General features: G+C 42.0%; 1 protein-coding gene across 1 annotated transcript in view; it reads right to left on the bottom strand.

Moving 5' to 3' along the window:
* The window catches only part of DNAH8 (dynein axonemal heavy chain 8), a 617,537-nt gene that overhangs the window by 183,088 nt on the left and 407,801 nt on the right, over positions 1-26,648 (bottom strand). The window contains exons 50-52 of the mRNA XM_043511607.1: positions 18,518-18,764; positions 4,916-5,157; positions 4,677-4,817 (exon numbers count right to left, since the gene is read on the bottom strand). Coding sequence (XP_043367542.1) covers positions 4,677-4,817; positions 4,916-5,157; positions 18,518-18,764 — 630 coding nt within the window. The remainder of the gene's footprint in view (positions 1-4,676; positions 4,818-4,915; positions 5,158-18,517; positions 18,765-26,648) is intronic.

Raw genomic sequence — 26,648 nt, 5'->3', positions numbered from 1 at the left:
ACCTGAAGCAAATACTCTCCAGCAATCACACACCACACAAAAAAACACTAACACAGGAATCCATCCTTGCAACAAAGCCCGATGCCAACTCTGTCCACATGTCCACATATTTATTCAAGTGACACCATCATAGGACCTAATCACATTAACCACGCCATCAGGGGCTCATTAACCTGCACATCTACCAATGTGATATATGCCATCATGTGCCAGCAATGCCCCTCTGCCATATACATTGGCCAAACCAGACAGTCTCTACGCAAAAGAATAAATGGACAGAAATCTGACATCAGGAACCATAACATTCAAAAACAAGTAGGAGAACACTTCAACCTCTCTGGCCACTCAGTAACAGACTTAAAGGTGGAAATTTTGCAACAGAAAAGCTTCAAAAACAGACTCCATCGAAAAACTGCTGAGCTTGAATTAATATGCAAACTAGATACCATTAACTTGGGTTTGAATAGAGACTAGGAGTGGCTGGGTCATTACACATATTGAATCTATTTCCTTAAGTTAAGTATCCTCACACCTTCTTGTCAACTGTCTAAATGGACCATCTTGAGTATCACTACAAAAGTTTTTTTTCCTGCTGATAATAGCTCATCTTAATTAATTAGCCTCTTACTCCACCTTTTCATATTCTCCATATGTTTATATATATCTTCTTACTATATGTTCCATTCTTTGCATCCAATGAAGTGGGCTGTAACCCACAAAAGCTTAAGCTCAAATAAATGTGTTAGTCTCTAAGGTGCCACAAGTACTCCTGTTCTTTTTTTGGCCCATCATCATCATCTAGCCATTTTGTGTAAGCTCACTGATCTTGTAGGCAAGGTCTAAGCATACTTATTATATCAGGTCCCTCAGGCAAGTTAGGCAGAGGTATAAGCCTGCAGCATGCATGCTCAGAGGCAGTAACATAGGCACCTAGCGAACTTTTACAGCAAAAGATTTGCACACTGAGTGAGTTTAGGTGCTCCACAGAGTTTGGCAACAGCTGAGTGGAGGTTTTGTGAATCACAGTGTCAGTTAGGTGTCTAAGACCTTTTGTGAATCTCCTAGGTCATAGTCTTTAAATCTATGGCAGCAGATGAAAAAATAATGCTAATCTGTAACAGACATTTTTCTGCCAAAAACAAATAAATATACAGTTTGAAAATACTCAGACTCCTTCCATCTTTAAAGAAAAAAATACATTGAAACATGCCAAAGTACAAGAGACAAAGCACCAAATCACCGGAGAGAGAATGCAGGCATGCACAAGCACATGCACACGCACATGTACGCGCGCACACACATAAAAAAGTTCCAAAAGACTGCATGACTTATTGATGTCTCTGCATCCCTCCACACCAATTGAGAAGCCTTTAAACATCTTCACAAACTAGGCAGTACTCACCAATCAAGTAATCTCCCAGGTGTGAGTCCAAAACTCACACTGAGCCCAGTGTTCCAATGCACCTCAAATAGGGAAAAGCACCTAGGTTCCATCCCTTTCTCAGGTATGTCATTGATTTACTTGATGTAGAGCACCTAACCCTCTCACCCTCTACCCTACGGGCTACAACCCACAAGGGAACACCAGACAAGAAAAGAGACTGGTCACCTAACAGGAATGACCACCCTCTTTCCAAAAGGCTAAAAAAAAAACCCCAAAAACCTGGGCTGTGACATTGTCTGATTAAAATATAACCATGCAAATCATATTGCTACCACTGTTATATAATTGCAACGAATCTTATACAAAGTATAACTCATGGCCAGAAAAGGTTAAACAGCTTGCAGGCTGGATGACCCAAAGCCAACCTTTAAAGTCATGTAGAAAGGTATGGGAATAGTAATTAGGGCCATTCATGCTAAATATGCTAGAACTTTGAAATGCAAACCTATATTGTTAGAAGTTAGAAATGATACTAATTGTGTGTATCTTAGAGTGTAAACAGTCCTGTCTGTCACTATAGCTACTCATTCAGAGATCAAAAGGGAATATTAACATTTAGATGAATCTTGGGTAAAATAATGTCCTTGTCTATATTTCTCTTTGAAGTTTGAAATAGACTGCCTAATGGATAAATTACCCTATGTTAATTTGTGTAACTAATTACTGGAGGTGTTTAGAAAACAGAAGGTTACATCAAAAGCCTATTCCTTACCCAGGACTGTATGGTCAAATGGATGCTAGAAAACTGTATAAAAGACCATTGGGTCCTGATTCTGTCATCTCAGATCTGCTTGAGGCTTCATAGAGGGGGAGCTTAAGCCATAAGGACCGAGATCCCAGTCCTAAGGTGGAATGCCCTGAAATGATATTGGACATTGGACCATAACCTATGAACTAAATTCTAAATTCTTTGCAACTACAAAGCTCACCATCTCTGCTATGAATCTGAATCTCAAGAATTAAACTCATGTCTATATGTATATTGATCTTTTAACCATACTCTCTCTGTTTTTTAATAAATTTTAGTTTAGTTAATAAGAATTGGCTGTATGCGTTGTGACAAAGCTCTGTCCTTGCCTCCATGAGTCCCACGTTTCCTGGCAGATTTCACTAGCCTCAGAGGCTCACTGTGACCCTCCACGTAACCCTTCTTTCTCTAGAGACAAGGGTCACCGTCTACTGAGCCATTTTCATCATAAGCCAGTGAGGGAGGTGAGGAGAAGGTATCCTTCCTTGCACAGTCTCTGTTGTCCCCCAGTCTCAGTGATTAATCAGAGGGCAAAGAGGGGGGAGCCAGGGCCCACCCTCTACTCCAGGTGCCAGCCCAGGGACCCTAATAGTATCAGGTATGGTAGCTGACCTTTTAGAAACATGACATGTACAATTCCCTGGGCTACTTCCCCCACAGCAGCCCTCACTTCCTCAAGCTCCACTTCACCCTTACCTCAGGGCCTCCTTCCTTGTGCCTGATATGGTGTGTACTACTCAGCCTCTCCAACCGCACAACTTCTTCCCACAGCTCCTGACATGCACTCCCACCTGACTAACTGGGAGGCTTTTAACTAGTTTTAGCCAGCCCCTGATTGGCTTCAGGTGTCCCAATCAACCTAGCCTTCTCCCTGCCTTCTGGAAAGTTCTTAATTGGCCCCAGGTGTCTTAATTGACCTGGAGCTGCTGCCATTTCACTTATCCTGGTACCAGGGATTTGTTTAGCCTGGAGCTAATATATCTATCTCCCACTACTTTTCCATAGCCATCTGGCCTTGCCCCATCACAGCGTGTATTTGGGTAAGATCTGAAACATTCATTAACCTGGGAGGTAATGTGTCTGATCCTTTGGGATTGGTAGAACCTTTTATTTTATATGATGAAATAAGATTTTCAGAAATGATCATATTTGACTTAGGTGCCTAGATGGAGGCATGAGGCTGGATCACTTTAAGGGAACGGTGTTGTTTGGAGTTCTCAGTAACCAGTAAGGTATAAACGGAAGCTTTTTATGCTATCTTGGTAAATCTAAGTATTGGAATATCCACCAGCTTTTTGGGGATTGTCTGCCCCATTCTTTGCAGTTCACCCTAATTGAGTGACCACAGCTGGCCCCTACTGGGATCCCAGACACACGGGGTAAAAACCCCAAAGCCTTTCTAGGTCTCCATCTTGTTCCACGAGTTCTAGCTTCTCCCCGGAACAAGGGGAACTCTCAGTTTTAGATCATTATAATGCTGAGCCACAGAGCAGGAAAGGTTATTTCCTCCAGGCATGTTTGAATCCATGGGGAAGAATGTGGTGACCACCACTGAGATCATTAGTCAGCAAGTCAAAGAGGATAAGCAGGCTAAATACAAAAGGGAATACCTTCCCTTCAAAATTAAAATAGAATTTGTTTTGTTGTCTTACTATATTCACCCTACAAATAACTTAATAAATGGGAAACTCCTGACACAAGAGAAGCTAATTTGGGAAACCTTGAAATTCTAGAAGGATCCTAGAACCCAAAGATTCTTTGTTCATCCTCCCTACAGTTGATGCAGCAGTGGCAACCCTGGCAAAGGACTTGGTAATCCAAATGAAGAAAAATCATTATTAAAGCAGAAGAAGCAAAATTTTCCCCACTAAGCAAGCCTGGAGGGTAACTGAATTGGGGAGGCATCTTCCAGCTTTCCTCTTCATTTGCGATGGTTTTACTGTCATGTTGGATCTTAGGTCAGGAGAAGAGATGTTACATGAAAGAGATCTTGGTACCCCAAAAGGAGAGAAAGCCTTAAGATAAAAGTATTTTGACTCAGAACTTTTAAAAGTTTTCATTTGCTGTGTAGCATGGTGCAACAAATATAAATAATACTGAAGCTGCCAGCAGGCTGAATGAACAGGAACTTCTCTCAAAAGAGGGACTGAAATTTACTTAGTGTGATCAATAGGTCTGATCCTACATGTTGTAGATGCAGTGCAGAGGAAAACCCATTACTGGAATGGCAAGCATGGTTATAATAGGGAAAACATCGTTCTAGAACAGTCATGAGCATCTGAACTTATTGAAGATACAACTCCAACAGATAGAAGAAGCCCGTGTGGGGCTCCCAGGGTATTTTCCTTTGAAATGGAATTTTATTGCCACTTTAATCAGTATTAAAGGAAGTGAATGTTCTTTTTGCTGTTTCTGCATACTTGATTTTAAACAATGAATTCATGCAAAAACATAAAATAATTTAGGTGGCAATATCTGTTCTACCTGCATAATGTAGTTACATTCTAAAAGCTCCATTTTTGGATTAAGGTTTAGTTTCATATATGTATATGCTGCTTCAAAGATTCTGTCATATAAATTCTGTAAAATATCAGCTTCTTGAGGTATACGTTTCTTTAGCCATGCCTGCAAAATAAAATAAAAAAGCATAAAATTTGTCTACATACTAAGTACAACAAAATAAAATTAATAAGTAATACCCTTCCCCTCAGTCTTAACCTTACTTGTAAAATTGGTCTCCAGCTGAGGGCAGAAGAACTGATGTAGACCATACCCATTCTAGAAACTGTTGCAGGAGAGGCATTCTCAATGTTGTGAACCTCAAATAACAGTTTACATGTAGGAGACATAGGAATTCTATCACCATTAGCTAGAGTCAGAGTCTTGTTATCATCCAAAACAGAATTTAGATTCTCAATCCAAATTGCATCCACAGGACCATCTAAAATCAGAAAGATATTCTCACCTGGAAACAATCAAAACAGAAATAATTCACATTTTTACATCAAAATGGGAGCAAAATATATTCAAAGGAGGATATTTTAAATAGCTAAGCTATATGTATAAAAGGAGCTACTTACCTATAGTAAAGTTATTTACCTATACAGTAACTGGAATTCTTTGTGATGTGCTGTCCATATGCGTATTCCACTTATGATGTGCAGGCACTGTTGATCAGTCTTTTGGCCAGCAGTACCTGTTATGGCCACATATGTAAGCCGAGTGTCCTCATGCCCCACACCAAGGGCATAAAAGAACAGAATGGGTCAATCACCACACAGTTTCCTTTCTGCTGCAGAATCCTAGTGATACAGAACTCCAAGGTAAAGGGAATAGAAGTCCATATCGTGGAATATCGATATGGACATCACAACTTGAAAAACTCCAGTTACCCAGGTAAGTAACTTTCCTTTCTTTTTTGAGTGATTGTCCATATGCATATTCTACTTATGGTGAGGCTCAGAGTCTTAGGAGAATAGGGATTGTAACAGTCTTACCAAATTCAGCATCTGATCTGGAGGTTTCAGTGATTGCATAATGCATCGTAAATGTATGAATAAAACCTCAGGTGACTGCTTTATATATGTGCATAAATCAAAATATTCCTCACAGATGCTGCTGAGACTGCCTGAGTGTTGGTGGAGTGAGTTCTGAGAGAAGCAGGAGGTTCCACTTTGGCCACTTCAAAACAGATTCTCACACAGTGAGATAGGTAAATTTCTTACTTAGTAATTTTATTTCAGCTAGCAACTTCTGTCACAATTGTGATACATACGGGCTATTCTCCTCCTGTCTACATTTTCCAGAGGCAATTCAAACCTGTAGCACAGCTCATGCCAGCCATGCCCCTTCTCCAGCCTGCTGCCAGATGATTTATTCCAAAGCTGTGTAAAAACCCACAGAATATGATTAGTAACATTAATTTCAATGAGAACTATGTACAGTAGGCTATCGACTAAAGCAAAACTATCAAAATTAAATACTGTCCCTAGGAAGCCATCCAGGGAGGGTAGAATTGTGGGAAATGATGTTAGCAGAAAGAAAATTAATGGGTAGGAAATTTACCATTCTGCAGCCCAACATCTCCCACAATTTTGATATGTATGAGAAGTAGCGAGCAGTGAAAGGAAGTAGGGAGTGATAAGAAAAATAGAATGAGACAGGAAAGACCCCCAGAGTTAATTGCCTAAAATGGCAATGCTATTACTAGACCACTATCTGTAGCATCCTCCTGCCAAAGGAGGCCTCTGCAGAGGACAAAAAGTCCACGGTACAGTGTGTAATAAAGATATAAACCAATAACCATGTTGCTGCCCTGCAGGTCTCTGTGATGGAAGCACAAGCTCTTTCTTCCCACGAAGTCTCCACGGATCTTGTGAAATGTGCCTTGATGCTGTCTGGAACAAAAGCATCTGACACATTCTATGACTCTATGATGCATGGCTTGATCCATTTAGCTACCAATAGCTTAGATAACCTGAGCTCTTGGCACTTCAGATGAAAGAGGCCAAACAAGAAGATCAATCTTCTGATCACTTAGGTGCACTTGATATAGATCTTTAGTGCTCTTCAAAGTTCTAAAGTTTGCCACAGCTTTTCTGTCAGGTGCTATGGCTTTAGACAGAATGAAGGGAGGACAATCTCCTGTGAGGTATGGAAAGGTGAATTCATCTTAAGCAAGGACAATTCTGGGATTTTTAGCACCACCTTGTCATCATGGAACCCACAGTGGGATTCCTCCATGGATAAAACTGCCAGTTCAGAAACTCATCTAGGAGGTGTGAGGGCAACCAGTAAACAGTTTTTGATGGATAGGTAGAATGGAGATATTGATGTCAGAGGCTCAAAATGGTGTGTGGTTAGGGCTTTTAACAGCAATGGTAAATCCCACCTAGGAAAGATAGATCTAACCACAGGTTTAGTTAGTCTGACTGCTCTGAGACATCTGGATACCTCAAGGTTCTCTGTCAAGGAACCAGACGGATCCTACAAATAGGATACTACTGGTGCTATGAAGCTGGGCTGAATATCCTGGTCTATGCCTTCCCTGAAGAAAGTCCAGAAAAAAGTGGGATAGCAGGATCCTTAGCAATTTTGTTGTGTTATTGATTCCATTAGTTAACTTAGTCCAGATGGAGGCGTAGGCCTGACATTGACCTTTGGTATGACTGTGAGTTTCAGGGAGAAGAGTACTAGTGGAGGTACACAGAGAAGCCTATCCAGATGATGCTTGATGGTAACATACCATAACGAGCCCTGAATACACCAAAGATGTAGTCTGTGTGTGCTCTTACAACTTGCATATCTGCTTATTCGTTTACCTTTCCCAGAGGTTTCATATTCTTCTCTGTTCACATCCTGGAAGGATGAATGCAGCAGGACAGCTATCTCAGGTGAGGATTTAGAATGCTGGTACTTGCCTTTAGGCTTGTCCTCTACCACTTACTCAGGATTATGGATGCAACATTTTTGCACCAGGTTTCAAACATTTCTGGAGGGAAAAAATTTTGCTTCATATTTTTTCTTGGCCTGCTTAGAGCCTGAATCTGAGAGCTCCCCTTCCTCAGTGGAGGAGGAAGTGTTTGAGTCAGAGGACCCTTAGGTTATTTTATACCTTTTAGCACATAAGAAGGGCCATACAGGATCAGACCAATGATCCATCTTGCCCAGTATCCTGTCTTCCGACAGTAGCCATTGCCAGGTGCTTCAGAGGGAATGAACAGAACCGGCAATCATCAAGTGATCCATCCCCTATCCTCCAGTCCCAGTTTCTGGCAATCAGGGGCTAGGGATACCCAGAGCATGGGGTTGCATCCCTGATCAGCTTGACTAATAGCCATTGATGGACCTATCCTCCAGAAACTTATCTAATTCTTTTATGAACCCCGTTATACTTTTGGCCTTTACAACATCACCTGGCAACGAGTTCTTCAGGTTCACTATGCATTGTGTGAAGAAGTTCTTCTTTTTGTTTGTTTTAAACTGCTGCCTATTAATTTAATTGGTTGACCCCTAGTTCTTGTGTTATGTGAAAGAGTAAATGATGGTTTCTTATTCACTTTCTCCACACAATTCATGATTTATAGACCTCTATCATATCCCCTCTTAGTCGTCTTTTTTCCAAACTGAAAAGTCCCAGTGTTTTTCATCTCTCCTCATATGGAGTCTGTTCCAGATCCTTAATCATTTTGTTGCCCTTCTCTGTATCTTTTTAAATTCTAATATATCTTTTTTGAGATGGGGTGACTAGAACTGCATGCAGTATTCAAGGTGTAGGCATACCATAGATTTATATAGTGGTATTACGATATTTTCTGTATTATTATCTATCCCTTTCCTAATGATTCTTAAAATTCTGTTAGCTTTTCTGACTGCCATCGCACACTCAATGGATGTTTTCAGCAAACTATACACAATAGATTCATAGATACTAAGGTCAGAAGGGACCATTCTGATCATCTAGTCTGATCTCCTGCACAGTGCAGGCCACAGAATCTCACCCACCCACTCCTATGAAAAACCTCACCCATGTCTGAGCTATTGAAGTCCTTAAATCATGGTTTAAAGACTTCAAGGAGCAGAGAAGCCTCCCTCAAGTCACCCATGCCCCATGCTACAGAGGAAGGCGAAAAACCTCCAGGGCCTCTCCAATCTGCCCTGGAGGAAAATTCCTTCCCGACCCCAAATATGGTAATCAGCTAAACCCTGAGCACATGGGCAAGATTCACCAGCCAGATACAACAGAAAATTCTTTCCTGGGTAACTCAGATCCCATCCATCTAAGGGGATTTGGCCTATTTACCCTGAATATTTAAAGATCAATTACTTACCAAAATCCCATTATCCCATCATACCATCTCCTCCATAAACTTATCGAGTAGAATCTTAAAACCAGATAGATCTTTTGCCCCCACTGCTTCCCTTGGAAGGCTATTCCAAAACTTCACTCCTCTGACGGTTAGAAACCTTCGTCTAATTTCAAGTCTAAACTTTCTGGTGGCCAGTTTATACCCATTTGTTCTTGTGTCCACATTGGTGCTGTGCTGAAATAATTCCTCTCCCTCTCCTGTATTTATCCCTCTGATATATTTATAGAGAGCAATCATATCTCCCCTCAACCTTCTTTTAGTTAGGCTAAACAAGCCAAGCTCCTTAAGTCTCCTTTCATAAGACAAGTTTTCCATTCCTCGGATCATCCTAGTAGCCCTTCTCTGTACCTGCTCCAGTTTGAATTCATCCTTTTTAAACATGGGAGACCAGAACTGCACACAGTATTCTAGGTGAGGTCTTACCAGTGCCTTGTATAATAGTACTAAAACCTCCTTATCCCTACTGGAAATGCCTCTCCTGATGCATCCCAAAACCGCATTAGCTTTTTCACAGCCATATCACATTGGCAGCTCATAGTCATCCTATGATCAACCAATACTCCAAGATCCTTCTCCTTTTCCGTTACTTCTAATTGATGCGTCCCCAATTTATAACTAAAATTCTAGTTATTAATCCCTAAATGCATAACCTTACACTTCTCACTATTAAATTTCATCCTATTACTATTACTCCAGTTTACAAGGTCATCCAGATCCTCCTGTATAATATCCCGATCCTTCTCCGAATTGGCAATACCTCCCAGCTTTGTATCATCTGCAAACTTTATTAGCACACTCCCACTTTTTGTGCCAAGGTCAGTAATAAAAAGATTAAATAAGATTGGTCCAAAACTAATCCCTGAGGAACTCCACTGGTAACCTCCCTCCAACCTGACAGTTCGCCTTTCAGTAGGACCCGTTGCAGTCTCCCCTTTAACCAATTCCTTATCCACCTTTTGATGTTCATATTGATCCCCATCTTCTCCAATTTAACTAATAATTCCCCATGTGGCACGGTATCAAATGCCTTACTGAAATCTAGGTAAATTAGATCCACTGCATTTCCTTTATCTAAAAAATCTGTTACCTTTTCAAAAAAGGAGATTAGGTTGGTTTGGCACGATCTACCTTTTGTAAAACCATGTTGTATTTTCTCCCATTTACCATTGACTTCAATGTCCTTAACTAATTTCTCCTTCAAAATTTTTTCCAGGACCTTGCATATAACAGATGTCAAACTAACTGGCCTGTAGTTACCTTGATCACTTTTTTTTCCTTTCTTAAAAATAGGAACTATATTAGCAATTCTCCAATCATTCGGTACTATTCCTGAGTTTACAGATTCATTAAAAATTCTTGCTAATGGGCTTGCAATTTCAGGTGCCAATTCCTTTAATATTCTTGGATGAAGATTATCTGGACCCCCCGATTTAGTCCCATTAAGCTGTTTCAGTTTCGCTTCTACCTCAGATATGGTAATATCTACCTTCATATCCTCATTCCCATTTGTCATGCTACCATTATCCTTAAGATCCTCTTTAGCCTTATTAAAGGCTGAGGCAAAGTATTTGTTTAGATATTGGGCCATGCCTAGATTATCTTTAACCTCCACTCCATCCTCAGTGTTAAGCGGCCCCACTTTTTCTTTCTTAGTTTTCTTCTTATTTATATGGCTATAGGACCTTTTACTATTGGTTTTAATTCCCTTTGCAAGGTCCAACTCTACTCGACTTTTAGCCCGTCTCACTTTATCCCTACATGTTCTGACCTCAATTAGGTAGCTTTCCTTGCTGATCCCTCCCATCTTCCACTCCCTGTATGCTTTCTGCTTCTTCTTAATCACCTCTCTAAGATGCTTGCTCATCCAGCTTGGTCTACAACTCCTGCCTATGAATTTTTTCCCCTTTCTTGGGATACAGGCTTCCGATAGCTTCTGCAGCTTTGATTTAAAGTAATCCCAGGCCTCCTCTACCTTTAGATCCATAAATTCTTCAGTCCAATCCACTTCCCTAACTAATTTCCTTAATTTTTGAAAGTCAGCCCTTTTGAAAATCAAAAACCTTAGTTGCAGATTTATTTTTGTTAATCCTTCCATTTAGTTTGAACTGAATTAGCTCATGATCACTTGAGCCAAGATTGTCCCCTACAACCATTTCTTCTATGAGGTCTTCGCTACTCACCAAAATTAAATCTAAAATGGCATCCCCTCTAGTCGGTTCAGCAACTACTTGATGAAGGAATCCATCAGCTATCGCATCTAGGAAAATCTGAGCCCCATTATTATTACTAGCACTGGTCCTCCAGTCTTTATCTGGGAAGTTAAAGTCTCCCATGATCACACAGTTTCCATTAGTATTTACTTTATTAAAGACATTAAAAAGGGCTCTATCCATATCCAAATTAGATCCCGGAGGTCTATAGCACACCCCAAGCACTATTGTAGGAGAGGCTTTACTAGTTTTCTTCCCCAATGTAATTTTTGCCCACACGGACTCTGTCTTATCCATTGCATTGCTTCTTATTTCTTTACATTCTACCTCATCATTGATATACAATGCTACTCCACCACCTTTACCTTTGTTTCTGTCTTTCCTAAACAGCACATACCCTTCAATACCTGTAGTCCAGTCATGACTACTATTCCACCATGTTTCTGTTATCCTTATAATATCTGGTTTCACTTCCTGCACCAGTAGCTCTAGTTCCTCCATTTTGTTACCTAGGCTCCTCGCATTGGTATATAAACATCTTAATTTTTGCTGTTTGGCCTCGCTCACATTTTCTACCCTATTAGGCACAGTCATTCTACAGCCAGTATAACCTATTAGACTAGTATCCACACCGCCCTCGCTCCTTATATACATTCTCCTACCCACAGCTGTATCCTTTCTTACTTCGTCTTCTTCCCTCTCAATGCTAAAATCTGGCGTGGAGATTTTCTGGACATCTCCCATCCATCTCTCCCCAATTCCTAGTTTAAAGCTCTCTTTATCAGTTGTGCCAGCCTCCATCCTAGAAATCTATTTCCTTCCCTACTCAGATGAAGTCCATCCCGAGAGAACTGTCCTCTGTCCGTGAATGCCTCCCAGTGGCCATACATCCCAAAGCCCTCCTTATAGCACCACTGCCTAAGCCATCTGTTGACAGTCAGAATCTTGTCACACCTTTGTTGCCCTTCTCTAGGAACAGGAAGGATCCCGCTAAAGATCACCTGAGCCTCAATTTCCTTAAGCGTCTTCCCCAGCCTAGCATAGTCTCCCTTAATACTTTCCAGTGAGAATCTAGCCGTATCATTTGTTCCCACATGAAGGATAATTAGGGGATTCTTTCCCGCTCCCTTTAGGATCCTTTTCAACCTCAGGTCTACATCCCGTATCTTAGCACCCGGAAGACAGCACACCCTTCTATTCTCTGGATCAGCTCTAGTTACAGGTCTGTCTATTCTTCTCAATAAAAAGAGTCCCCGATCACATAGACCTGCCTTTTCCTGGTGACTGTGCTATTCTCCAGTCTCTCCTCTGTTCCCTCTGGCTGCAAGTTCTTTCCATTCCTATTTTCCCTTACAATCTTCTTCAAACCATCCTGTATCCTCCTGGGGCTCATATTTGGTCTAGACTCCCTTGACTCTTCCGCTTTTCCTACAGGACTAGCCTCTCTTCTCTTCTTCCTTACCCTTCCACCTTCAACAAGTACCTGCTGAGCCCCTTCTTCATTTTCCAACTCTGCAAACCTGTTCCTAAGCTCTATTTCTCCTTCACTAGCCCGTCTTTTCCTCTGCCTGGTTCTTTGAGTCATATGTTTCCACTGACCACTTTCCTCACCCAGTTTCCCCTCAAAATTCCCCAGCCCTGCTTCCATCTGTGAGTCTGAGCTTTTCCCTTCAGATACTTCATATCTTTGCTCCATCATCTGCTCAAACCCCTTCCTAAACTCAACCAGACTTTCCACCTGCATCTCCAAACCTTGGATCTTTTCCTCCATCAGCTCTATCAGACGACATTTCATGCAGAAAAATCTCTTACCGGTTCCCCCCTCCAGGATCATGTACATACCACAGCTTCCACATCCAGTCATCCTCAATGTGTCTTCCACTACAGGAGTCACTCCCACAGCTGCCTCCATATCTGTCATCACCTTCCCACCTAAATCCTGTTAATCTGGGAAACACAGCAAAAAGACCACCCCCCCAGCAAAAGCAAACCCCAAACAAGCACCACAATCCAAACTCCCCTGTTTAGAGCTCTATTTGCTAGCTCCTGTGCCGCTGCAGCTGTCTGTGCCGCTGCCTGACTGGCTGGCTACCTTTATAGGACCCCTAGTCAGAAGCCCCACCCCCTAAGCAGGGCTCAGCTGCTCACAGCACAAAGCCCCACCCCCTAATCAGGGCTCAGCTGCTCTCCCAGCACAAAGCCCCTACACACACACAAATACTAAAAATACAAAACCAAGTACAACTACCTTCTCCTCCAACAGAACTCCCACTCAAACTCCCCTGTTTAGAGCTCTGTTTGCTAGCTCCTGTGCTGCTGCAGCTGTCTGCGCCGCTGCCTGACTGGCTGGCTACCTTTATAGGCAATGACTCCAAGATCTCCTTCTTGAGTGGTAACAGATCATTTAGATCCATCATTTTGTATTTATAGTTGGGATTACATTTTCCAATGTGCATTACATTGCATTTATCAACACTGAATTTCATCTGCCATTTTGTTGCCCAGTCACCCATTTTTTGGGAGATTCCTTTGTAACTCTTTGCAGTCAGGTTTGGACTTAACTATCTTAAGTAATTTTGTATCATCTGCAAATTTTGCTACCTCACTGTTTACCCCTTTTTCCAGATCATTTATGGGTATGTTGAACAGCACTAGTCCCAGTACAGATACCTGGGGGACACCACTATTTATCACTTTCCATTCTGAAAACGATTTACTTCTGCCCTTTTTGTCCTGTCTTTTAATCAGTTACTTACCCATGAGAGGACCTTCCCTCTTATCCCATGACTGCTTACTTTGCTTTAGAGCCTCTGGTGAGGGACCTTGTCAAAGGCTTTCTGAAAGTCCAAGTCCACTGTATCACCCTTGTCCACATGCTTGTTGACCCCCTCAGAGAATTCTAATAGTTTGGTGAGGAATGATTTCCCTTTACAAAAGCTGTGTTGACTCTTCCTCAACATATCGTGTTGATGCATGTGTCTTATAATTCTGTTTTTTTACTATAGTTTCAACTAATTTGCCTGGTACTGAAATTAGGTCTGTAATTGCCAGGATCACCTCTTGAGATTTTTTCAAAATTGGTGTCACATTATCTATCTGCCAGTCATATAGTACATAAACTGACAATCTGCAATCCCAAACTGTAAACTGGCCAACTAATAAGATTTTTGACTAAAGAAGTCTCATCGCTTTGGCTCCCAGTCTTTCGGCGTGGTTTTGAATTGTTGCCTGGAATTCTCATTTGCAGTTGTCACCACAAGGGAACCATGCACCAGGTAGGAATAAAAGAGTTCATCTCTCCTAGAGGGAATGTGATATGTATCTGATTTTCAGGACACTGAAGCTGCTGATGTGGGAATCTGCCAAAGAATTTTTGCAGGGTCTATAATGGCCTCATGAAACAGAGATGGTCCATCCCCTTTGAGGATAGTAGGGACTACGGTGTCAGAGAACCCCTGTTCCATGGTATGACAGGAATACGGATGTATATGAGGGCCTATGAAATGGTAGAATCAGATCCTAGGAGAGAGGAAGTGGTCCTGGAGGAACAAATAATTTGTATGGGAAAAAACCTGTGTTTCTGCTCCTTTAAGGGCCTGGGACCAGGATTCTTGTTTTGCAGGGTGCGGCAAGTCTCTCCTCTCTCCCAGCCAATAGGACAAGCCCTGGAAAGGAGGACAGCATACTAATCAGAGATGGCTCCCTGTTACAACTTATTAATTGGAAACAGCAGACAAGGATTGGATAACATCAATGAGTTATGAGTGGACTCCTGAACCTCTTCCAACGGGATTTTAACAAGTCTTGAAAACTATTGAAATCATCTATCTGTAGCATAATGGGAGAAAGCACAGCCTCATCCAAGGACGACATCATTATAATAGGTCCCAATAAGTCAGCAGAAAGGATTGGCAACTCCATAGTAGGATCTCAGGTTGAGAAGCCTGTTCCTGCAAAATGGGTAGATCCTCCAGTGCCAGGTATATTGTTATTAATGTAAAGCAAGTAGGAGAAACAGTGGTATTGGAGCAGGTGATTAAGGCTGCAGTAGTGGAGCAGCAGAAGTAGATAGCACCATAGCTGGAGTTACAATAGTTGGTAACAAGCTCGGTGAGAAGAAAACATGAGATGACACTGTACTAGACGCCATTTTCGCCTGGCATTTCAGTGCTGAGGCCACATGGGGAAGCAAAATCTCTCTTGAGTGGAACAGTGCATTTGAAGTCACTTTCTTTTCTGAGGATAAACTGACTGGAGAGCTGACTCTCATATTTTCCTTACCATGCCCCTTCTTCACAGCAGGAACACTATCAGTCTTTCTCAGATTCTGGGCTAAAGAAGCAGCTGATGGGATTTCAGATGTCGTAGATCTCTTGTTCACTGGAGCACTCCTATAACTTACCAGGTCATAAATAGAGGGGTCAAAGGACCCCAGCTATGAAGATGGTTTCATGGATCTGCCCATTAAAATATTTGTAGGTGAGCCTCCCTAGATTTTCAGTTCCTATGAGTAAAGGACCTACAAATTGTACAGTTGCCAGGGATGTGCAATTCTCCCAAACAAAATAAGCACTTTAGATGCCCATCATTCATGAGCATTACTTAAAACTGAGAGACTTAAAAGAGGCCATCTCAGTATCAAGAGTAAAGATAATTTCCTTAAAAAATAAGCTAGGTTAAATACAAACAACATACCAAATGGGCAACAAGCTAACTACTACTGATTATAAAATGTATATACAAAGACACAGAAAAGGGGATAGGAGTTCACTGAAGTAACTGACTGACAGGTTTCAGAGTAGCAGCCACGTTAGTCTGTATCCGTAAAAAGAAAAGGAGTACTTGTGGCACCTTAGAGACTAACAAATTTATTAGAGCATAAGCTTTCGTGAGCTACAGCTCATTTCATCGGATGCATACTGATGAAGTGAGCTGTAGCTCACGAAAGCTTATGCTCTAATAAATTTGTTAGTCTGTAAGGTGCCACAAGTACTCCTTTTCTTGTAACAGACTGAGCAGCTCTGTCTTGAAGCCAGGAGGTGGTAAGAGTAACTGAATAATGGTTGGCCTGCTCTGACCTTTTATGTTCTCAGTGTGGAGCATCAAGAAACTCGGAGTGGAGCACTCATGGCCATAAAGACTCCAATGTCAGATGTATGAGATGCATGCACACCATAAGTGGAATATGCATATGGACAATCAGTAAAAGGAGAACTCTTGTCTTCCAGTAGCATTGACTCGACAAAGCCCTACTGTAGGAGTTGAATACTTATCCAGGGAACCAATTTCGAAGCAGTAGCTGGCTTTTGGGGGATAGATGCATGTCTTCTAACCCCACATCACAAAGGCAATTATAAATAACCCACACCTTTTAACTGTTCCTCTCTGCCTCTTGAAGCCCAATGGAGTTGGGCTCTGAAGTTAAAGGGAAGGAAAAGCAAGGGTCAGTGTGGCTCACCAAAGGAATACAATCAGCAAACAAGAGTTACTGTAAGTAAGAAACCTTGTTCTCTTCTGCCTGGCATTGCCTCCACAGTTCCATTGTAGCAGACTGGATGGCACTGAACTCCCTGAACTTGGCTGAGAAGCACAGCTACTATAAATCTTCAGTGATTTAAACACTTTTCTCCCAAAACCAAGTATCTGCCTTCATACAATATCCTATGTAGTTCTAAAGGCCAAAATTTTCAAACTTGGGTGCCTAAAATGGGGAAACTATCTACATTTAGGCAGCTAAATAAAAGTGACCTGGTTTTTACAGATGTGGATTACTCGTCGCTTCCACTTCAGTCAGCAAGAGCTGTGGGTGATCAGCAACTCTAAAAAAATCAGACTACTTTTATTTAGGTGAATATATATGGATGTAGGTGCCTAATTTTAGGCACCCAAGCTTGAAAATGTTGGCCTGTATTTCTGTTTATGATATTACCATTGTGGAAGTAGATAAAGGGAATTTGGATACAGGCCTCTGAAAAGAGCAGGAGTCAGGCTAACTCTAGCTTTAATAACGCAAGATTTGTAGAAGCGGGGATAGTGTGAAGCAAGTGGAAAAGAACTGTGAAAGAGGCCGTTGTGACCTTGTATTAGATAAGAATAGAATGTAGACTATATGAGAAAAATAAGATATCATGAAGGAATATGTACAAACAATATGCAGTTGTTGCTTATTATTGTCTGTAATAAAGGTATAAATGCTTGCTCTAATTGTTTATCTTTAGAGAGACCCGCCTAGGTGGGGGAAACCCTAGTGCACTCTCTCCCTTTGTGCAATTGCTTGAGATAATAAAGTGTATCTGACTTGCTGCACCCAACCTAAGAGTGAGAACTGTGTTTTTCTCCGACACCGTTAATTCCAAATTTTAAAACAAAAGTTGCAGAAACTAAGATTCCCTTCCTCCGTCAAAAATATTTCATCGTTTCAATTAGAGATCAAAAAACATATTATTAGGAATATAAATTTTGCAACCACAGATCCTATCAAAGTAATTAACATTAAAATAGAAAATACATTATTTTAAAGCCACTAAAACTAATCCATACAAATCTTGATTATAATTTTACAAAAGCAAAGCATAATTCATATTAACAGTGCTGAACTGAAAAGTTGAAGTGACTGGGCCTCTGAAGCCCTCTGTAGCTCCACTGTCATGACCCTATTCACTCATTCCTATGTCAAGAGGGCTGCAAAGGGTTCCCTGTGCTGCTGCAGGAGCTATTCAGCAGCAGAGTGGCCTCTCTTGCAGCCAGTGGGCTCATCCCCTGCCTCCTCGCACTGCCAGCTGGAGGCCCCTGCTCTATTATCCCAACCTCCACATGCCCTCTGCAACATGGATCTCATAGATCTCATGCTGGGAGACAAGGAAGGGATTTGGATAATGCAGAGGTTCGGATAATAGGGTTTCAGATAAATAGGAATATGCAGTATATAAAAAGCAGAGTTCCTAGGAGTGAATTGGGAATGAACAGAGCTGCAGTCACTTTTCCAGTCTCCAGATAGGTTTGGTACTATAGCCTTCCTTTCTGTGTTGTGCTGTATTAATATTTATCAAAGATTATTAATCAAAGATTGATTCAGCCTGATTATTTGACCTCTTATTAATAACAGATCTGAACTCAAATCCCTCATCATAACTATATTTCTTCCTTCAAGAGAGAGTATGTTACCACGTTTGCAAATATTAGATACTTTTTTAGCACAGCATGGATGAGATATTTTGATCACATCACATACAATATATTTGCATACCCTTTTTTGCTTTTAGTGTTTTCCTCCACAGCGTAGAAAAGATTCCATCTGTCCAGTCATTAGTTGCAGTATCGAGTTTGCCAAACATTTGAGGAGCTGTAATAGCTTTTGGGTTCATACGCATTTCTCTATGAGGATGCCCACACTCTGTCATTGCCTTCATCAGCATAGTTATAACTGTTGTTTTTCCAGATCCACTGGGTCCAAGTATCATCAACCCATGGCGTACTTTATAAGTTTCATATAACTAATAAGAAAAAAGTGAACAATTTTGAAAAATATCATACTTATTTTAAAAGGCTTATCTATTCAAGGGACACTATCATAGGACCTAATCACATCAGCCACACCATCAGAGGCTCGTTCATCTGCACATCTACCAATGTGATATATGCCATCATGTGCCAGCAATGCCCCTCTGCCATGTACATTGGCCAAACCAGACAGTCACTACGCAAAAGAATAAACAGACACAAATCAGACATCAAGAAATATAACATTCAAAAACCAGTTGGAGAACACTTCAACCTCCCTGGACACTCAATTACAGACCTAAAAGTTGCTGTTCTTCAACAAAAAAACTTCAAAAACAGACTCCAACGAGAAACTGCAGAACTGGAATTAATTTGCAAACTAGACACCATTAAATTAGGCTTGAATAAAGACTGGGAGTGGATGAGTCATTACACAAACTAAAAACAATTTCCCCATGCTAATTTTTCCCCTACTGTTACTCACACCTTCTTGTCAATTATCACTGCAAAAGTTTTTTTTCTCCTACTGATAATAGCCCGCCTTAATTGATTAGTCTCATTAGAATTGGTATGACAACCCCCATTTTTTCATGTTCTCTGTATATATATCTTCCTACTGTATTTTCCACTGCATGCATCTGATGAAGTGGGTTTTAGCGCATGAAAGTTTATGCCCAAATAAATGTGTTAGTCTCTAAGGTGCCACAAGTACTCCTTGTTCTTTTTGCTGATACAGACTAACATGGCTACCACTCTGAAACCTGTCAAATATATTCGTAATTGCTACTCTTTGTGTAATGCTACTGACTAACCTGTAGCTCCTAAACTGATGAAAACTAAATGTGTTTATTGTGAAACATAGTTTCTTAAGGGGAGTCCTGTCTGACATCATCACAGCAGCTCAAAAATAACTTTACTATAACATATTTTTAAAAGAAATTTAATGCTATTCACAGAGAAGTATGAATGTGAATACAAACAAGGTATAGCAAGAGAATGGTTAACCATTGCAGTTCTAAATAACGTGAATGTGTAAAGTACACATAAACAAAGAATACCTCCAGTTTTGTATCCTGGTGATCACAGGAATTTCTGTTATCACAGGGAGATTTCAATGGCAAAAACAGTTGGATTTAACCAAAGCGCCCCCCCCCCCCAAGATTTGGATATACCACGTGATGGTAATACTAGCCCTTATATCAACAATATTAACTCAATACTTGTTTACCTTTTGATATTCTGGGTGGGGTAGCATTCATTGCTTGAGTCTTAGTTTTAGCCCTAATCTTTTTAAGACAGGACAATGTATCATCCATCTTGGTACCAAAATAAGACTCTTTTAAAGACCTAGCCAAAATCCTGGCCTGAACTTCAGAGCCAAATGTCAAACTAAACAGCCAGTAAAGGTATTTTATCATAGCCATAGTCACATTATAAATACTGAATCTGAGACACCATAAACTGCCTGGGACTCAAGTCCTTTTGCCTGTTTCCTTACGAGGCTACCTAAAAATCTCAAGAAGAAGACTTTCTCTGTGAGGTGGTCTCAGTCAAAGCTACCCATAGGAGCCTGGAAAGGGAAAATTATTTATTCTATAATTTACTTTCTAGTGGCAGCATCTCCCACAATTCATTATGAATAGGCTATCCCTTTTCCCTGTGGAATTTGGCAGTGTTACAATTTTGCTCCCAAGGCTCTTGGAGAGTTATTCCCAAGCTGTAGAGATACTCATATAGCTGTCAGTTAAGAACATTATTAACCTTAAAATTGAACTAACTTTTACCTATATACATAACTCATACTCCAAAAAAAGAATCAATTACCAGGGTAGACTTAATCATGGGGGAGGTTACCACTAGAGAGGAAATTATTGGGTAAGAAAATTTCCACTCTAGCACATAGTATCCCCCACAATCTGTGACAAATGAAAAGCAGTGAGCAGTGAATTGTGAGAGTTGGGGAAGGAAAGAAACAGTTTGGATATCCAGAGCACTTGGCACATTGGGTAAAAGAAGGCAAAGAAGGAGCCCAATCTTCTTGTCAAGATGATGTGCTTAAGATAGATCTTTAGTGGTATAAGAACACCAGATTATGCCATAGCTTTTCTGTACAATGCTGTGGCTTCAGACAAAATAAGAAAAGGTCATCCTGACCTCCTGAGAGGCATGGAAAGATGCATTCACTTTCGGCAAGAAAGTCCTTACCCCCTTGTCATAGTACACATAATGAGATTCCTGCATGGATAAAGCTGCCGACTCCTAAACTCATCCAGGAGGCATGATAGCAACCACTAAACAGTTGTAGGTTCCATTTAGAAAAGACTGGTCTGACTGCAGGTTTAGCCAGTTTTATTGAGTTGAGAAATCTTGAAATTTGACGATCCTCTGCCAACCAGAGGACCCTGCATATAAAGATGCTGCTTGTGGCAACACCTGGCAATGGTGCTGGGCTGGAGCTCCTTGTTCACACCATCATAAAGATAATCCAGAATAGCTGGAATACCAGAATTTTTGTTGTTTTCTTGACACCCTGAGCTAAACCTAGACCAGATATAGGAGTACGCCTTTAGCATCAAAAATAATCTGGAAGACAGTACAGTCCCCATTATTTTGGCTATCAACACTTACCTCTCAATAGCCATGCTGTTTATTGGAGATGGTTTGGGTCTGGATGGAAGATAGTACCTTGGTGATGGATGTCCAGTCACACTGACTGATACAGTGGGGATTCCATTGCCAGGTTTACCAGATCTGAGTAACATGATCTCCTCAGCCAGTGTGGAGACAAACCCTTACCTTCTTCTCATCTTATTTCCTGAATCACCTTCTCTAGAAGTGTAAGAAGTGGAAATGTATAAAGCAAACCCTGTCAGAGAGACTCTCTGTCCCCTGTGATCTGGAATCTGCTTGTCCAGTGAAATACTTTGGCAGCTTTCTGCTCTTGTGACTGGCAAACAGGTTGACCACTAGAAGACCATAATTCTGTGAGATCAGGTTGAAGACTTCCTGCTTCAGACACCATTCTGAATTGTTGACAGCATGTTTGCTGAGCCAGTCTGCCTTCTGGTTCAGTTCTCCTTTGATGTGTATTGCCTTATGGAAGAGGGATTCTTCTCTGCACAGTCCATTATCTCAATTGGTTCTACACGCAAAGTAGAACTCTGAGTTTCCCCTTGATTGATGAGGTATACCACAGTGGTAGAGTTGTCCGACTGGGCCAAAATGTCCTGGGCCTTTACGGTAGCTCTGGAAACTTCATATGGCTAGCCTGACAGCTCTGTGCTCCTAGAATTTGATGGTCTGATTCCTTTCAATGGAGCTTCAATTGCCTTGTGCTATTCTGTGTCCCAGGTGTGCTCCTCTCCCCACTAGCCTAGCACCTGTTTTGAGTACCTGTGGGTGTCAAAGGCATAGGGGGAGACCCTGCGGGCGTTCTCTGGGATTCACCACTAGTTGAGGGAGTTCAGTATTATGCTTGGGACCAGCACCTGATAATGCATACGTTTCAATGACTGGATCCGTACTTTTAGGATAAATGGCTGGAGACACCGGATATGGGGCCTTGCTCATGGGGTGAATCCTATGCACAAAACCAGAAGGCCTAGTAGTTGGAGACACTAAGCTATGGATGACCTTGTGTTCCTTACCAACATAGATATCAGATTCTAGATTTTCTGGAATCTGTCCTTTGGCAGCTCATTATCTCTCTCAGCCATTTGTCTGTGGTCAATACAGACCGTTCTCCTGAGAAGCTGCAAATTATGCCTCCTAGATTCAGATCTGGGCAGAAGCACATTCACTCTTTTTCATAATAAACCCTAGGCAGTGGTGGTACCACTTCTGGCTTTGCTTTCTGATCCGCGATTCCAGGGTTTTCCCCAGTGGAATCAGAGCCTGCTGTCTTTCCTCTGATACTTTTGGGAAAAAGGTGGACAAAAGGAGCATTCTCTGTGTTAGTGAGCTCGTAGACTCTCCTTGATATGCTATATGGGGTGTGGAGGCACTGCTTCAGTTTGGCACTGTCTGCCATCATCTTACACAACTTTTCCCCAAACAGGAGAGAGCCTCTTGTGACACTGCTCTATGTCAGCAACTTGTCCCAGCACTGATATACTCACTATACCTAACACTCTTGTCATGATATATTCCCAAAAGGTGGCATGTAATATATCATTGTAAAACTAATAACTCACTGATTGTTACTATTCTTGCATGATGTATGTTGGAGGTATGTACAAAGAGTTATGGATGTGCATTAGAATTATGTTCAGCAAGCAATACATAAATCCAGTCTGCCCTAGACACTGGAATGTGTATTTGCTTGGCTGACCAACTTGCTGTCAGGCAGAGAAAAAGAAGGCACATTTACTGAAATGATAAACAGAGCCATCAATCTAGCAAGTGAGGGAGATTAGCCTTTTGCGGGGATCTGAACCTCAAATGATAAGAAATTGAATCCACTGATCATATACAATATTACTGTATTAAAAAATATATCAAGTAAGGTTTTTGTGAAAGCTAATGACACACTTGCGATTAATATTACTGTAAAATGTATTAATAATATGTGAGGAATAAAGTCTGTGATCAATCAAAGGGAGAAACAGGTTTCCTCCCAAACAGGAGGGAAGGCAGCTATCTATCTATCTGTCTCCATTGAAATTAAGCAAGGTGTGATCAAAAACAATGGAAGCTTCATTTACATACAAATCAACAGGGGAATGGGAAGAACAGCATGAGGTCATCCTGAGTCTGGGGACAAATCAGTGAGTTTGGGAAGATATAAGGAGAGAGAAGAGAAGGTTACTCACCTTGCAGTAACTGAGGTTCTTCGAGATGTGTGTCCCTGTGGGTGCTCCACTCCAGGTGACAGTGCATCCCGGCGCCGTTGATCAGAGATCTTCGGTAGTGGTGTCTGGTCAGGACACATGTGCTTAGCTGCTGTCTCACAGTCTCGTTAGAGTCCCACACCCCCCTCGATTCCTTGTCTACCGTGGAGATGTCAGAATAGTACTCCAAAGAAGAGGGGAAGAGGGCGGGGAGTGGAGCACCCACAGGGACACACATCTCGAAGAACCTCAGTTACTGCAAGATGAGTAACTTTCTCTTCTTCTTCGAGTGCTGTCCCTGTGGGTGCTCCACTCCAGGTGAATGTGAAGCAGTACCCACTATGGCTGGTGGGACTTTGGAGTTGCGGCAGTGATGATTGTAGACAGTACTGTGTGGCCTACTATGGTGTCTGCCATGGTATCCTGTGTGATAGCATAATGTTTGGCAAATGTGTGGTCAGATGTCCATGTGGCCGCCTTGCAGATATCAGTAATAGGTATGTCATGGAGGAAGGCAACGGATGTTGACATCGCCGGAGTAGAATGAGTTCTGATGCCCTCATGTGGTTGGGCATTCTGAGTTCAGTAACAGAATATGATACAGTCAGAGATCCACTTGGAAAGTTGTTGCTTAGAGATAGCCGCACCCTTCGATCTCTCAGTAGTGGAGACAAATAGCCAAGGGGATTTACGAAATGGTTTAGTCCTGTCTAGATAAAAGGCGATTGCCCGTATGACATCGAGGGTATGTAGACTCTGCTTTGTGCGGAGTCTTATGAGGTTTGGGCTAGAATGCAGGTAAGTATATTGGTTGGTTAAGGTGGAAGGTGGACACCACCTTAGGGAGAAATTTAGGATGGGGTCGCAAGGTAACTTTATCTTTAGAGAAGGTTGTATAGGGAGGGTAAGCCATCAGGGTGCTTATTTCCCCTACTCTCCTTGCTGATGTTATGGCAACCAAGAAAGCTACCTTCATAGACATGTGGAAAAGGGATGAGGTAGGTAAGGGCTCGAAGGGAGGTTTCATAAGACAGCGAAGAACTAAGGCTGAGATTCCAGGCAGCTGCAGATGGATGAATCTCAGGGTAGAGATTTTGCAGGCCCGTGAAAAAGCATTTTATTGTGGGGTGGGCAAAGAGTGACTATGCATCCAGCAAATCATGGAAGGTGGTGAGGGCCACAAGATGTACTCTGATGGAGCTGAGTGAGACCCTGTCTTGTTTTAGTTTCAAAAGGTAGTCTAGGATGTTAGGGAAGGTCATGATGTGGGCATCAAGTGTTTATGGGAGCACCACACAGAGAAGCATTTCCACTTTTGCAAGTAAGTTTTATGAGTGAAGTCTCTTCTACTGTGCAGGAGGACATTCCGGACTTGCTCAGAACAGGCTAGTTTGGACCCATGAAGGAACCACGCTGTCAGGTGGAGTTTCTAGAGCTGCGGATGAAGAAGCCAGCCATTGTCCTGAGAAAGCAGATCTGGTCTGTTGGGGAGAGACCATGGAGGATGGATGGACATGCGTAGCATGTAAGAATACCATGTCTGTCTTGGCCAAGCCGGGGCAATAAGTATGACCTAGGCCTTGTCATCTCTGATCTTGCATAGAACCCTATGTATCAGAGGAATCATTAGAAAGGTATACATGAGGGAGTTGTTCCACGGGATGAGGAACAGGTCTCCTAGGGATGCAGTCCCGAGTCCCGCTCTGGAGCAAAATAGGTGGCATTTGTTGTGCCAAAGAGTGTGTGTGGGTTGTGGCAAAGAGGTCTATCAATGGGGTGCCCCAGTGGGAGAAGAGCTGTCGGAGTATCGTGAGATGTAATTCCCATTTGTGTTCCTCAGAGAAGTGTCTGCTGAGTGTGTTGGCAGTAGTGTTGTAACATCTGGGTATGTATGAAGCGGTAATTTCTATGTGGTGTTGTATGCACCAATTCCATAATCGGATGGCCTCCATGCATAGGGAGTGCGATCGTGCTCCCCAGTCTGTTGATGTAAAACATACATACTATATTGTCTGTAAGGACCCAGATAGATTTGTTCTTTATGGGGGGAGAAAGTGAAGGCAGGTGTGTCTGACTGCTCTGAGCTCTAGGAGATTTATGTGCACATGTGTCTGACAGGGACCAGAGGCCCTGTGCCATGTGTCCCCCCAGGTGCATTCCCCAACTGATCAGGGAAGCGTCCATGGTGAGCATGAGTGCTGGGGAGTGTTGCTGGAAGGAAATGCCCATGCAGAGGTACTCTGGTCTTGTTCACCATTGTAGGGAAGCTAGTACATTCTTTGGAGGAGTTAGCATCATGCAGAAGCTGTGTCTGCTGGGTTTGAAGTTGGAGTTGAGCCAACTCTGAAGACATCTCATGTGCAGCCTGGTGTACTTGTCCACGAAGGTGGTGGCTGCCATGTGGCCAAGGAGTTGTAGGAAAATTCTTGCCTGTATCCTGGGATGAACGGAGAACGTGAGTATGAGATGTGTAATAGTGAGGAATGTGTTGTGTGGGAGTGAGGCTCTGGTTCGAATTGAGTCCAGGTGAGCTCAGATGAAATCAATCCGCTCTGTGGGTGTCAGGGTGGATTTTTGAAAGTTTATTTGCAGACCTAAGCCGTGGAAGAGGGAGATGGCAAAACAGGTAGCTCGTAATGTCTCATCGTATGAGCTGCCTTTGATGAGGCAATCGTCTAGGTAGGCAAAAACATGGTTCCGTGTCTGTGGAGGTGGGCCACAATACAGCTAGGGTCTTGGAGAATACTCTTGGTGCTGTGGAGAGTCCAAAAGAGAGTACCCTGTTTGAAAATGGTTGTGTCCGAATGTGAATCGCAGGAAGTGTCTGTGTGCTGGATGAATGGATATGTGAAAACAGGCGTCTTGTAGGTCGAGGGCTATGAACCAATCCCCTTGTTCCAGTGTGGGTATTATTGTGCCCAGTTGTGGCCATCTTGAATTTCTGTACACGTATGAATTTGTTCAGTCTCCATCCCCCGCTCTTCTTTTGGGTCAGAAAGTAGTGGGAGTAGAACTCTTTTCCTCGATGTTGTGTCAGCACAGGTTCCA

Source organism: Dermochelys coriacea, chromosome 3, assembly GCF_009764565.3.
Source record: "Dermochelys coriacea isolate rDerCor1 chromosome 3, rDerCor1.pri.v4, whole genome shotgun sequence".
Lineage (NCBI taxonomy): Eukaryota > Metazoa > Chordata > Testudines > Dermochelyidae > Dermochelys > Dermochelys coriacea.
This window is presented reverse-complemented; position numbering and strand designations above follow the sequence as displayed.